General features: G+C 27.0%; 3 protein-coding genes across 3 annotated transcripts in view; 1 reads left to right on the top strand and 2 right to left on the bottom strand.

The window, feature by feature from the left end:
* Window positions 1-16,049, bottom strand: part of LOC130676629 (uncharacterized) — an 80,718-nt gene that overhangs the window by 19,000 nt on the left and 45,669 nt on the right. The gene's annotated exons all lie outside the window — the stretch shown is intronic.
* LOC130676583 (dnaJ homolog subfamily C member 13) overlaps window positions 1-16,049 on the top strand; it is a 70,852-nt gene that overhangs the window by 52,456 nt on the left and 2,347 nt on the right. The gene's annotated exons all lie outside the window — the stretch shown is intronic.
* On the bottom strand, window positions 3,515-9,109 carry LOC130676643 (uncharacterized). The gene is made up of 3 exons (XM_057483005.1): window positions 8,531-9,109; window positions 4,756-5,061; window positions 3,515-4,366 (listed from the first exon to the last, which is right to left on the bottom strand). The coding sequence occupies exons 1-3, from the start codon at window positions 8,700-8,702 to the stop codon at window positions 4,218-4,220; spliced, it is 627 nt and encodes a 208-aa protein (XP_057338988.1). The 5' UTR covers window positions 8,703-9,109; the 3' UTR covers window positions 3,515-4,217.

Here is a 16,049-nt window from a genome sequence, read left to right as displayed (position 1 = left end):
ATATTAAATAGTCTTATCATACATATACATATATATGAAAACTAATTTATAAAATAGCTGTAAGTATTTCTTAAAAATAAAGCCAAGTACGACAGTTGATTTTTCCGATACTGTTTTTTCGCTAATCAATTTCCTGTCACCTTTCCTCAAAGAAGTCGAACACAATCACATAATACGTAGATATAAGAACTCCATATGTGTTAAAATACCGTGTTACAGCTCGCACAACAATATTTATCAAGTTGATTGGTAACTCTTTTACTATTTACTGTATACTATGTAAAAGACTACTTGTCACGTACGGTAATTGAATAAATTTATATGAACGTATAGTAGTTTTTACAACTCTACTCATAAATTTAATTAGTAATTTTAATGAACGAAAAAAAATTAGATAAGAGTAAAGTAAAACCTGTTGTAAGATTATAAAATATAGTTTATGTGTCAAAAGCATTTGTCAGTTTAGAAAATTAAAAATTAAAAAAAAAAAACAGTTGACAGTTGTCCAGCTTTGGAATAGTTTTAAAGGATTAGTCTAAATAGATGTGTTGTTTTAATAAATAATTAATTAAAACCTTTCGTTTTCAATTGAAAATTCCTGGCTCTTTATATTATACATAATATATGTGATTAATATATTGCGTTACCATAAACATTTTTCTTATATCAGTCTATTAAGTTATTACAAACATAGATACATTAATATGGAATACTTTAATAAAATTTCTCATGATTTAAAAAAAAATTTTTGTATCTTGTTTTATTGAACGATAGGTAATTTTATTAGATTATACTACATTTTGTAATGATTCTAAGATTAGATATAAGTAGATCGATGTAAGGAAAATACTTTGATCACAGTGCAACGTATTTATAATAAGTGATGTTTATAACATCTAGTCCGAAGAAGCCTTAATTAAATACAAATCGGCGTGATTAATTATTTATTAAAACAATATTTGCTTATTTATGGTCACTTGCGTGAAAAATTAAAAAAAAAAAAAAAGAAGTTTGAAAACATGTGCATACAAATATTAGCGTATTTTGAATGCTGGTGTAGAAAACTTAATGATTAAAACCATCTGAAAAATTTTGATTGCCTTATATGTTTGAATTTTCGCTCAGTGAACATTGCATGTTTATTCTTTTTCAATTTTTCTCATAATTTTGAAAATAAATAGACTTTGAAAAATAGAAAAATCTCTGTCAGACATAATCTCAAAAACAAATTATGTTGAAATCAACTTGAAATTCCTGAAGATTTCCATAAACAAAATAATTTATAAATAAACGAATTCAAGGGCAGCGCTATACGCTACTATATGCGGTGTGAGTGAGCAACTAGGAAATGTTCGATACAAATTGCTATGCTGTCAAGTCGCACTAGGATTGCGGTCGTTCTTCAATGTGTGGCGCTCGCAGATTTGGCAACACTATACACTCACTTTAACACAGCAGCTTTGCGCTCACCATGCGAGTGACGAAAGTCAGGCACATTTAGCGAGTTACGAAGGATTAAAAATAATTGTTTGTTTAAAGCTTGAATACTTATATGAGGCATTCCACGCCAAATCGACCACTTTGGAACCCGACCTCTTTAGATTTGGCTGAAAATACTTTCTCTTTTTCTACCCCATCAAAAACGTTTCTCATAATTTTTTCAAATTTTTTCACTCAACCAAAAAAAATTTATGAATTTTTGAAAAAAATGGCTTTTTTTTTACATAGCTATAACTTTTTCTAAATTCAATTGATTGGGACGTTTGTTTTTTCAAAATTTTTGTTTTTTAATGTACTTTTCGAAAAAAACATACAAAAAAATTATTGCAACTTATCTTCATTGTTTTCTTTAGATTTTTTATAAAAAATCAAAAATTTTTCGATGTTTAGCAATTTCGATTTTTGATTTTTTTTTATTATATAAAACTTTGATATTTTCGGCAAATCCTCAAATTTTTTCAGAGTGATGTTTTTTCGATTTACATTTTTTTTTTTCAACTAGCCTTATTTCTCATAACACCATGCTAAAAATTTTTGAGTGCTCAGAGAACTTTTAAATTCAGAAAAAAAAATGAAAATTAAAAATTTTAATGGTAATCATCGAAATAATTTGATTTATTTTTCGAAAAACTAAGTTAAAAAATAGAAGGACGTTGTGAACAATTTTTTTGTATTCTTTTTTAAAAACTGCATTCAAAAACGAAGAAAAAAAAAAAAAAGTTTTCGTTTTCTCCATTTTTAGGGCAAATACTGGGAATTCAAAAAAAATTTCTTTTAACCATGAAACAATGAGTGTAGAAACAATTTTTGTTGAATTCCAAGTATTTGCCCAAACATGGACCAAACGAAAACTTTTTTTTTTGTTTTCTTCGTTTTTGAATACAGTTTTCAGAAAAGAATAAGAAAAAGTTATTTACAACGTCCTTCTATTTTTTAACTCGATTTTTCGAAAAGAAATAAAATTTTTTCGATGATTACCATTAAAATTTTTTTTTTTTTTTGGCTAGTTGAAAAAAAATTTTCTTTTCAGTTGGAAAAAAAAAATATAAATCGAAAAAACACTGAAAAAATTTGAGGATTTGCAGAAAATGGCAAAGTTTTATATAACAAAAAATAAATCGAAAATAAAAAATGCTAAACATCGAAAAAGTTTTGATTTTTTCCAAAAAATCTAAAAAAAAAAAACAATGAAGATAGGTTGCAATAATTTTTTTCGAAAAGTACATTTAAAAATAAAAATTTTGAAAAAATCAAACGTCCCAATCAGTCGAATTTCGAGAAAGTTATAGATATTTAAAAAAGAAAATACATTTTTTTCCAAAAATTCATGACTTTTTTTTGGTTGGGTGAAAAAAGTTGAAAAAATTATGAGAAATGTTTTCGATGGGGTAGAAAAGAGAAAAAATTTTCAGCTATATCTAAAGGGATCGGGTTCCAGAGTGGTCGATTTGGCGTGGAATGCCCCATATGTAAAAAAATTTTTATTTAAAATTCAATAAAAACTGTCTTATTGTATGCTTATGTTTACTTATTATTATCGAGTACTTAAAATTAATTACGCAAAAGTACGACTTCACCTATTTTTGGGTGTAGAAAATTTTCTATTTTAGATACTGTTACATTTTTTAGAAAACTATTCTACACTTCTGCAGATTGATAAAATAATCTACAGTAAGTATTGGAAATAAAAAGTGAAACAGTATCGACTTTTATATTTTTAACGCCCAAAAATAGGTAAAGTCATTCTTATACATGAGTACCTTATTGTAATACAAACTAAAAACTTGATCGATAAGAAAATTTCAATAAACATTTTTTGAACTTACCTTTAAGTAATACAAGTATTTCTTTTCTAAAATTCTTGTTATAAAGTGGAAATAACGTTACAAAAAAAAAAAAAGGAATAATTAAATTAAAAGGATGAACATTTATTTAATAAGCAATTAAAATACTATTTTAAATATATTTTAGTTTATTTTTTAGATATATACATTGAAATATTTTACAAGTTTGATTATGATAAATATAATCAATAATTCTGTGCGCATTAACTCATTATTCTCTTGCATTAATTCCATATCACGAATCTCTTGGGTTTTTTCGGTCTCGAATTCATCTTTTTGTTCGAGTCTTTTAGTATGACAACTTGCTGCGTAGCCACGATTTTTTAAAGTTCTTCTGCGTTATTTCATCCGTACGATTTGATCACGGGACAATCCACGTAATTTTAGTTGACGATTTAAATCACGTACTGATTCCATATCACGAATCTCTTGGGTTTTTTCGGTCTCGAATTCATCTTTTTGTTCGAGTCTTTTAGTACGACAACTTGCTGCGTAGCCACGATTTTTTAAAGTTCTTCTGCGTTATTTCATCCGTACGATTTGATCACGGGACAATCCACGTAATTTTAGTGGACGATTTAAATCACGTACTGATTCCATATCACGAATCTCTTGGGTTTTTTCGGTCTCGAATTCATCTCTTTGTTCGAGTCTTTTAGTACGACAACTTGCTGCGTAGCCACGATTTTTCAAAGTTCTTCTGCGTTATTTCATCCGTACGATTTGATCACGGGACAATCCACGTAATTTTAGTTGACGATTTAAATCACGTACTGATATTGTCACGAGTTCATCATCACTGATATCCAAACAAGGACTTTAATTATTAAACTACTTAAAGCTAGTGAAGATATTTTAGATCAAATGAAATCGTCAACTATTTCTGTGTTTGTTCATAAGATCTCTTCGCAAATGGTTTGGATATTTAGCTTCTAGAACACTTTTAATATCGTTCAGCCATTTGAAAGAATTTTCGTTGCAAATCAGGCAATCACCATAGAGCACGAAATCGTAGATTAAATCTGAAAAATTAAGAAAAATGAAAATAATTTATGATATAATATTTTTATGAATGTTTGAAAGTGTAAAAAATTAATTTTTAATAAATAATTTTTTTAATGGATGTTTGTAAGCATTCATTTATTTTCCATTCAAAACTAATGACTCAGAATTTTTCATGGCCAAAACTCTAAGTGAATGAAAAAGAATCAATTACTAGAGAAATTTTAAATCGAATGATCCAACGTCAAAAAAATAGGTGCCAAAAAAGTTCATAACAGTGAACTTTGAAACTGAAGACAATTTTGAACTTGGTTTCAAATTTTGCAATTAAGTTATGAATTTTTTGGAGAAATTTTAGAATTTAGGAATTTTTTGACAAAAAAAAAAACAATAATTTTACTCAACATACCTTTATATAATTTTATGAAGCTCGTAAAGTTGTTGCTTATAAAACTATCTGCAGCTAATAAACTGAACTCATCATTTGAATACATTTCCTTTTTTTGATGTTTAGGCCTATGATGTGTTCGGTTACAATTATCTTTTAACGACTGCTTAGCTTGCTCTTCTTTTAATTCTTTGAGACTTTTCAGTTTTATTAATTCCCATTCGCGGGGAAAATATTCTCGTATGTTGTGCGAATGGGTTCTTAATAAAACGATTTCCTCAAAATTGTAGCCATCCAATTTACTCTTGAAATAATCCGGTAATGCAGCTGTAAATAAATGAAGGAGTTATAAAACATTCGAATTCAGTTATTAGAAACAACGCATTTTTAAAATACCCGGGAAATATCATACATGGGCATTATGTTGTATCAAAAAAAAATCGACAATTGTTTTTTTTTAAGTACTCTGAAACTATTGTTCAGGATACCGAAAAAATGAACCTGTTGAATCAGCAGCTCTTAATTTTAATATTAAGGGGTGACCCGAGTCAAAATATTAGACGTAATTTGAACGTTCTTAACGTTTTAAACGTAAATTGAACATTTTTAACGTTTTGAAAGTAAATTGAACGATTTTTTTGTATTTTGGTTCATAACAAATTGGCAATTTCATGAGTTATGATCAACTTACGTCTAATATTTCGACTCGGAGCCTCATCGCGATTTTCTATTTCCCATTTGATTAACATGGGAAAATTTTTTTGTACAGTTTGGAATTTTATCACGGATTAGCAAGTCAAGCATTGGAACAATCAATAGATATTTTTGTTGGAAATCGAACTCTACAAAAAAGCTCTCTTATCATTTTTCGATAAATTTAATTTTTCAAAAGTTATTCAAGATCAAAGTTTGATTCATAGTAAATTTTACCACTATTCGACTTTTTCAGCGAAACTATCAGACTTATCATAAAATGTTACAGGACCTTTTTTGTAGACGATTTTATTCCTTACAAGGTATTTCTTATAAAGTTTTTTAAAATTCTGCATTGTTTTCTAGCTATTTTAATTTTAATGTAAAGCTCTTAAAAAAATAGTATTCGGATCGATTTCAAAATCTTGACATTAAAATGAAAATAACTAGAAAACAATGCGGAATTCCAAAAAAATTTATGAGAGATGAAAGCATGATTGATCACGCATGATATATGCAAAGTCAAACTCAATCATAGATGACTACGCTTGACGGGCAAAAAATGGTTACGCATAAGCATGTATGACTGAGTATGGCTTTGTATAATCATATACACTAACACAAAAACTTAAAGGATTAGAAAATTTTTTAATGATTTCTACAAATCTGTGACTTTGTGAAAAATAATCGTATCGAGATTTAAAAAAAAAATATTTTATAGCCTGAAATCTCTAGTTTCGGTAAATATTCATCAAAATTTTTTCAAAGTTACAGCTATTGCGCAAACATAAAAAATATCGCGAGACAAAAAATTTCGAAATTTTTTTTTTTTTTTTTTTTTTTTTTTTCAAAGAGACTACGAGCTGAGGAAATTTTTTCTCTGCAAAACCAATGCAAAGGTCGTTTAGCAATTTTATTCAGCTTGAATTCGATTTTTTTTTTCTAACCGTATAGAACAATTTGTCGCAGAGATATTAGCCTACAGACAAAATAGAATCCTTTTTGCGTTGATCATCGATATTTCAGCTACCAATAATCGCACGGTAAATGGGACGGCGGAGTTAAGAACTTAAATAAATTCCCTACAAGCCTCTTTCATCATTTTCTGGAAAAATTCTTTTTTTTCATTTTTAACATCGACTAGAACCAAGTACGAAAAAATTACTTTTTTTGGTTTTTTGTTAAATCAACCATTTCTTTGTAAATATCGATGAAAAGACTAATGTCGCCAGGTAATTTTTTTGCTTAATGTACCCCTCAAAACCCTATAAATTTTTAAATCGATCTATCGAACCGTTTTTCGGGGGTGATGGATCAAAGTTTTATTCAACGATTTAAGGAACAAGTGCTATTCCTTTAATTGTGTAATCATCACCAAAATGAAAAAATTATTTTTTTTTTTCACTTTTCTTCCATTTTTGTGTTGGTTACTTAGTAAACGTGAAAAAAAGAAGAAAAAACCAAAAAATATCGACCCCGAAAAATGGTTCGATAGATCGATTTAAAAATTTTTAGGGTTTTGAGGGGTACATTGAGCTAAAAAATTACCTGGCAACATTAGTATTTCCATCGATATTTACAAAGTAATGGTTGATTTAACAAAAAAACAAAAAAAGTCATTTTTTCGTACTTGGTTCTAATCGATGTTAAAAATGAAAAAATAGAATTTTTCCAGAAAATGATGAAAGAGGCTTGTAGGGAATTTATTTAAGTTCTTAACCCCGCCCTCCCATTTACCGTGTAATTATTGGTAGCTGAGATATCGATGATCAACGCAAAAAGGATTCTATTTTGTCTGTAGGCTAATATCTCTGCGACAAATTGTTCTATACGGTTAGAAAAAAAAATCGAATTCAAGCTTAATAAAATTGCTAAACGACTTTTGCATTGGTTTTGCAGAGAAAAAATTTCCTCAGCTCGTAGGCTCTTTGAAAAAAAAAAAAAAAAAATTGGAAATTTTTTGTCTCGCGATATTTTTTATGTTTGCGCAATAGCTGTAACTTTGATAAATTTTGATGAAAATTTACCGAAACTAGAGATTTCAAGCTATAAAATGTTTTTTTTTAAATCTCGATACGATTATTTTTCACAAAGTCACAGATTTGTAGAAATCACTAAAAAATTTATAAAATTTTCTATTTCTTTATTTTTTTGCGTTAGTGTATCGGCATGCATGATGCACGCAAATTTATGCTTGATTCGAATGATTCATCCAAAGGCATACCCAATTATATATGATTGGGAAAGAATGGTCGTGTATGAGCATGTATGATTGAATACGACTTTGCGTTAACTAAATGACACAAATTTATAATTGTGAAGTTGTATCATAAATGAAAAGTAGTTTTAAATTTTTGGTTCGATTAATAATTAAAATTAATCTTTTTTTCCAAAAAATAAATTTAATTAAAAAATTTTTTTTTTTGAACTAATTGAAAAATTGAATTAATAAATTCTTGCCATGTTGTTAATGATAATCAATATAATTGTATTTTCCTTTTTTTTTTTTTTGCACTTAATAATTAAGATTGAAAAATTTCTTAAATCTTTGTTATTTTTTTCTGAGTACGTTATACTGAGAAAAAAAATATTTTTACAAAACATTTTTGTGTAATTCAAAAATTCATCTGATAAATTACACTTTTATCCCAATATGTAATTACTTTCAAATATACTAATTTTATCTGTATAAAAGTAAATCTTTTTCTGAATGCATTTTCTACACCGAGAAAAAAAATTAATTTTATTAAGAAATATTACTTGATACAAGAATATATTCTTGAAAATTTTTGAGAATATATAATTTTGTAACATGAACTCGTTGAATTCATGGAAATAATTTTAACTTAATTCAAGTAAAGCTATTATTTAGTTTACCCATAATATAATAACAAAAATAAATATTGATGCTTTTTTCTCACGAAATTAATAATTTAAATAATGAAAAAAATATTTTTTAACTTGTTTCTTAAACCAAGAAATTCTTATTTAGATAATAGTATTTTTTTCTCAGTGTATAACTTTTAAAAATTATAAAAATTTTTAATTAACTATTAACTTTTCAAACCAAACAATGTATTATTAATTTAAAATTATAACTTACTTGCAAGAAAATCCGATAGTGGTAAACAGGGTCCTCGTTCCAAAAGACAGTCAATCACCGGCGTATAATACGAAGATATTTTTTCCGGAATATTTGTATTCACATTATCTTGGGTTGAAGTAAAACCACATAAAAACCCAGTAGTTAACAAACAAATCAATATTACTTTCATATTGAATCACTTAAAAATGTGAAATTTGTTAAAAAAAATCAAAAAAATCAACGATGTCTATGTTCGGAAACGAAACTGTTTGAACTAATATTCAGTATGTTCTTGCTCAAAGCATATAATAGGTACTGATGCTGCGTTCTTCCGGCTTCGACAAATATAATACACTTCAGGTATATAACGGAAATGCCTATGCGTAGGTAAATATTACCTCTCAGAATGAGATGACTGTATAAATGTATTGGTTGAAAAAAGAAAAACATTTCGTCATACCTTACCGTGTTATTTCCAGAACGAGTCGAAGCTAGGGCATAAAATATATAGGGGAGGGAGGGGCAAAACGGGGTACTAAAAGAAATACCAAGTTTTCGAAGACTCAAATACGCTAAATTTTTTTTTTTTAATGATATTCCAAGTAAATGGGAAAAATTTTCCGTTACCGTTAAAAAAAAAAAAATTTTTCATTTTGGCGGGTGAATGGAGTATCCCCTAAAAAAAGTTAAAAAAAAATTTCTGGATTTTAAATGAATTTGATTAAGTTAAATTTTATTGAAAGTAATTTACATGAACAAAAATTATATTTTTCATGATTATTGGATACAAAGTAAGAAAAAAAAAATTTTAATAGTTTATATCTTAAAACAAAAATCATTAATATTTTTCAACTGACAATTAATTTTTGAAACAGTTTAACGAAAAAAATTTAAAATAATGCTCAATTATATGAGGTCAGAAATTTACAGAGCTTAGAAGTCTTCAAAAATAAAATGTTTAATTATTTACTAGAACTTGAGCTAAAAGAACATTAACTCTCATTATCATAACGTTTCTTTCAAACTAACAAATTATAGCAAATTAATGTTACGACATATGAAATTGTTCTTTTAAAATCTTAAACATTCTAGTTGTTAAATTATCAAATAATTATTAAATCTTTAACTATGTATATGATTTATTGTTCACTAAAACTCCATATCTTCATACGTGATACTATGTTATGTAAACTATTTTTGTATACACCTTGCCATTCGGCATTTGCCTTGGCATATATTTCTAAATAAATAAAAAAAAAAAAAAATATATTTACAAAAGCGATTTTGGAATGTCTAAAAATCATCAAAAATATGAAATTGTGGGGGTACCCCGTTTTGCCCCCCGCCTTTCCCTTACACACAAATCAAAACTAAACTTTGTAAATATTTACTGAAAAAAATTACTTCTTCGAACAAGTAAAGTACTAAAGCTTGTAAAAGATGAGATTATAAACTTTATATTGTTTTATTAATATGGTAATTATCATAATGAAATACATAAATCCTGCAATTTAAAATATAAAATATATGAAAATTTTATTTCAATTTATTAAAATTATGAATAATATGTAAGTAAAAATATCTAAGAGATGGTATAAATAATTTATAAAAATAATAATATTAACACTAATAATAGTAATTATCATTTTCAAAAAAAAAAAATTTTTTTTCGTCTTCCTGTAAAATATTTTTCAATGTGACGACCTTTCAAATCTAAACCAATGACATGGTAATATTTTCTCTTTGCCAGGTATAAGATATCCCTGACATAAAGGTAGGGAAAATCAATACAAAATTCGTTTCCGGTAGTTTAGATATTTTTGAGTAAGCGAAGGTAGAAAACTACAATGACTGTTTCTTATCCCTATAGAAAATACTCAAAATTTTTCGAAGAATTTTGGTTTCTGCTCCTGCTGGACGGAAACATACTAAGTCAATAGAGTACCTTAGAACTTTTTTATTTTAAAAACGTTTCTGTCAAAAAAATGCATTATTAAAATGCTTTTTTATATTTTTTTAGAATTATTTAAAAACTGCTATCCATCAATTTAGAAATTCAATATGTTTTAAGTCTAGAGAAAGATTTAAAAAAAACCGTGAGAATTATTCGAATTGAATGATTTATTTAACAGTTAGAGGGATATTAAATTCTCTAAAAATTTCATTTTTGCAAAACTTTGCTTTGTGTCGTTTTGAAATCCATAAACCAATTAAAAATATTACAATTACAGTATACATGCAAAATTTTTAGTTAAAATTGTCTACTCTCTAAACATGAATAAATGAAATAAGTGAATATTCACTAATTCTGAGTGCCAATCGAACCACTTTTTGAAATTAAAAGTTCGGTTTGCACTTGAAATTAGTGAATATTCACTTATTTTCACTAATTTATGTTTAGAGAGTAAACATTTTTGAATTGCTAGTTTATTTTGTAAGTAAAATTACTTATTTGTATTTATGGATATGTATTTAAACAACAAACATAGTAAAATATAATATTTCATATTTTTTATATTGAGATAAAATTTTTATAAAAAACACGACAAAAATTTTAATATTTTTTTCATGTAAGAATATATAAAATTTTCTCTTTCTATACTAATCCTTTTTAGGAAGTTAAAAACTATAACCAACGAAGGATTAACATTCAAATCATACATCTTTAACTAGATAACACAGTTGAATGACTTCATATAATCTAAATTCACAATCAGTTATATTTTTCTTTTTAAATCTAAACCGATCTTTATACACAAATCACTATAATGATCCATCGATTTCTTTTTTCTTTATAATATTCTGTCATATATTATAATTTTACTGCATGCATCGCTTGATTTTTAGGTAATCCCATATCTCGGTATTTTTTTTTAATTTTATTATTTATTTAAAAATTTAGAACAAATTGTTATACACACAAAAAAAAAAAATTCTCGATTGAAGGTAAATATTCTTGATTCAAGAAAATTTTTTTGGAATCCTAAATTTTCTCAGATAAAGTAGAAATCTTCTCCAACCAAGACGAATTCTCGTGGCTCAAGAAAATCTTGACTTAGTTCCCGAAAACGTTTGTCTTCAAAAATATTTTCTTGACTCAAGATATCTGTTTTTTCTGTGTAGGCATACAAGTGGTTAATTTTTATTTCCACTACACTGCGAATCCAAGTGCTTAATTTCGTAGAAAAATAAAACATTTCATTCAACTTAAGTATATATTTAAAATCAAAACCACATAAACATTTAGGTGATTTTACAAAACATGAAAAATATTTTAAGGATAATATAATACAATAAATTTTTTATTTTCAATTATTATTTTATAATCAAAGTTTTACCAAACATACATTGCGTTTAATTTAAATAATTAATTATATAAATATTTTAATTAAAAATTCAATGCAATTAAACGTTTGATGAAAAAAAGAGGTTTATTTTATAGAGCATTTGTATATACTGTCAAAAATTTTCAGAGTGAACGTAAAGTGGATGCGGAGTGAAATTTACTCCGAAGGGGAATTTATTTTACCCTAGTCAAAAAATTTAACAATAAATTAATCAAACTAAAACTTGATCTGCAAATGAATATATTCTCGAACCTCTTGCATTTGAACTTCTATGCTGTGCTTATTCCCATTTCTGTACTATAAAAGTTTAAATAAGGTTCTATTTTTCGACTAGGATAATAGTAAAACTCCGGATCAGAATGCATGCAAATTGAAATGAAATCCACATGACTCCAAAATCACTCCGCTAAAAAATAAGTGCTTATTTACGCTAGGGCTTTACATCGAGATTTTTCTCGTCTTCTCGTCTAAATTTTACGAGACGAGACTGAGACGATACACTTCTAAAATAATTTTGACGATACCGAGACCACATACTGCGAGACCCGAGAGTCTCGTCTTTTGTATCGTCGAAATTCTTTCAGCCGGGAAATAAATAGACAAGAAATATCAACGGTTAGTTTTTTTCTTAAACAAAAAAAAGGTCTGCGTAGGTAACTATACATTTATGAAACGTAAAATATGGTGACCATTCATGAAATATCCAATGTTATAATTGTGCGATTTCAGTATTCAACTTATTTGAAAAAATTAAATTCTCAAGTGAAAATGAACAGTAATAAAATGTTTTCTCATCTTTTTTTTTTAAGTGGATTTTTAAAATGAAGAATTTTAAAATATATATTAGGGTGGCGAAAAACGGACTGTTTTTTTTTCTAGTCTTAAATAAGAATTTCTTAACGTATTTTAAGAATCCTCTCCAAAAATTAGCTTGACAAAAAATTTTTAAGGTGTCGCTCACGATTTTCAAAAATTTCAAAAATGAACCAAATACAGATTTTCTTTTTTTTTTTTTTTCAAGACTCCAGAACTCTAAATGACCAAGTAAATTCTATAATTGAACTAAACCCCATAAAATTCAAGATCACTCCGAATTTACTCCCGATTTTTTACAATGAATTATATATGAACCCTTACTTTCAAACTAATACCCATTAGTTTTTTTTTTTTTTTTTTTTTCACATTGCTTTATATTTGACTATTTATTTTTACAATTCTCAGCATTATTTTATAATACAATACATTCTATCAGTTCGCCAGTATTTATTTACTTCCTAGATGCATGTAAACTATTTATAAGATCTCTTAAGAGAATCGCATAAATTTGAATCATTCTTCCCACACATATATGATATAATATAATATCGATAACAAGAAACACTTTGAATTATTTTCATACTGTAACAATCGAATTTACTAAGAAAAAGGAGTTTGAAATTTTTTGTCTCATTTTCTAAACTTAATTTTTTATTAAAAAAGATTAATTATTTTTTATAAATAATTTATTATATTTATAAAACAATATTATAATAATATAAATTTAGTATAGGGAATAAATTGAGTAAAAGGTCGTACTTTCTCTTAAATAGACGTACACTATCTCCAACTTCTTCCTCTTTATCCAGTAAATCACGATTAGACGTGCACGACCGCCTAGAAAACGTCAAATGAAAATTCAAAGCCAACACCCAAAACCACATAAATTTTATGTAAACGTCCGACAAATAACTTATTTAAACATTTATTATATTTAAAAATTTAATCACCAGTCATTAAAAATATAATTTATTCATTAATTAAAATAACCAACAAAAATAATTAAATTTCATATAAATATTTCCCGTTTAGCTTTTATAATTTTCTACCATCGATAAATCAGCATGACCGTTTTCTCAATTATTATGATGTGGGATTGGAGACGTAAATGTCGCAGCTGGACGCGAAACGTCATAGAAAAATTTATAATAATAAAAATAAATAAACGTTTAGCTACACCACAGACTTTCTACAAGATCTTTCCTTACTCAAAACTCGCCTACATCTTGAACGGCTTTTATATCATTAAAAAAAGTTACTGTTCTGTGTTTATATGGCACTAAAGACCCGACAGCACTAATACATACATCTATATTCATACATATACATTGTATATGTTAATAAAATAACTTAATATGACTTTAAATACAATGTATATCGATAAGAGAATTAAATAAATAAAACATTTGCATTAATTAACATGCTTCTGATTTATTCTCATTGATAACTTTTATGCATTAAAAATTATAATTTCTTAGTGTGTACTCGAGAACAAAGAGGGCAACAAGATTTTGGGGTAAATTGGGCGCCACAAATGTTTTCTAAAAACTAATAAACGAGGTAACATGGGCATCCGGGGACAATGTGGGCTATTACACTGTAAAAAATCACCGGGGTAAGTCCAATCGGTGTAGGTGTTAAAATTATCGGTGTTAAATTTACCCCCGAAAGCGGTGTTAAAATAATGCCGCCACCGGTGTAAATATTCTGTACCGGTGTTAAAATAACGCCGGCGCCGGTGTAGATATTCTTTACCGGTGTTAAAATATTTTATTTTGTGAATATTTTTACTTACTCGATCCCTATACTTGTTAATAAATGATATTTTTTATTAATTTTCATAAAGAACTGACATTTTTTGTGTTTTATAATCTTTAAAGTTAATACTCCAAGCGGACGCAATTTACCCCGCTTTGACACCGGTATTACTTCGCTTTTACACCGGTTACCCCGCTTTTACACCGATATTACTCCGTTTTTACACCGGTTACCCCGCTTTTACACCAGTTACCCTGATTTAACACCGGTGAATTACTCCTCCTACACCGATGTAATTTTATTTTAACACCGGGCGGAGTTAAAATGAGTCCATTTTTAACACCGCTCTTTTTACAGTGTAGAAATTTCTTATAAAAAATGTTTAATTTTGAAATTAGTCCTACACTAAAAAATTTCGGTGTAAAAATGGACCCGGAGAACTTTACACGGCCGTCTAGTGTGAAATAACGGTGTAAAATTCTCTCGGTGTAAATTTTCCATTAGTGTAATTTTAATACGGTGTAATATACTTTTTTTACACCATTCCGTGTTACTCGTAATTTTTATTAATGAGCAACAAACAATCATTGAATAGTTTTAACTACTTAATCAATGACTACATTAATTTTATTTAGATATTAATAAGTTTTTTGAACATTTCAATATTTTTATGATTAATTTTCTTAACGCAAAATTATCATGAATTATACATTTCCACGTATGGCGGTGTAAAAATTTTAAATTCACACCGCCTAAATTTAACACCGAATTTGGTGTAATTTTTACACCGAGACACTTACACTACACCGGGTCCTGAAAATTTTTTACAGTGTACAAATTTTCAATTAAACTATTTAACTAAAATTTTTCTTAGACAAAATAATTAAAGTCAAAAAAACTCATTCATAAATTATTTTTATTAATAAAAATAATTTATGAATGAGTTTTTGCAATTGCAGAGGACGTATTCTGCCCCTCCCCTTTTCTTGACCTTGTCCCTGATAATTATTTGAAATATTTTTGCACAGAGAAAAAAATATAACAGATGACTTTTGATAGTATGTAAAAATTTTCTATTTTTAAATCTCACGTATGAAAGTAATAAAACTTTCATTGCTAAAGTAGTATTTGAAATTTCATATAAAATATTTTTAAAAAAAGTATTTCAAATACTTTCCAAGTTCGATAGTAAATTTACCATATAAATAAATCGTTAATTTTTTTTTTACTGTTAAGAAATGAAAACAATTAAAAATTATAATATTTTATTGCAGACTAATTACTTTCGATAGAAAAAGGCTTTTAAGAAAACAAATAAAGATAAAATAATTTTTTTATAAAACCGAAATTAGTCTAACAGCCTGTCGATAGGACAGAATATATCTTGTAACTCACACGCAAATAAAATATACGTCAACTTTCTCGATGGACAAGACAACATTCTCGATTTCCGAGGCTTAAAGATCTACTCTTTATAGTCACGTGATCGGTAACGTGAAAAATCGCTAGGTATCTTTACAGTGTACTAAACATTTAACATTAAGCAGTAGTAAGTAACAGCAGCATCGAAGGAAGTATAACGAAAAAAAAAAGAAAAAAACTAAGAAGAAATAAAA

This window comes from Microplitis mediator, chromosome 1, assembly GCF_029852145.1.
Source record: "Microplitis mediator isolate UGA2020A chromosome 1, iyMicMedi2.1, whole genome shotgun sequence".
NCBI lineage: Eukaryota > Metazoa > Arthropoda > Insecta > Hymenoptera > Braconidae > Microplitis > Microplitis mediator.
Note: the sequence above shows the minus strand (reverse complement) of the source record. Positions and strands in the feature narration are given on the sequence as shown.

Bases quoted from the DNA above. Each gene is read 5' to 3' on its own strand.
- LOC130676643 (XM_057483005.1), bottom strand. From the start codon at position 8,702: ATGAAAGTAATATTGATTTGTTTGTTAACTACTGGGTTTTTATGTGGT. The intron at 5,062-8,530 runs GTAAGTTATAAT...ATTTATTTACAG, and splicing joins ACTATCGGATTTTCTTGCAA to CTGCATTACCGGATTATTTC. The intron at 4,367-4,755 runs GTATGTTGAGTA...TTAATTTTTCAG, and splicing joins CTTCATAAAATTATATAAAG to ATTTAATCTACGATTTCGTG.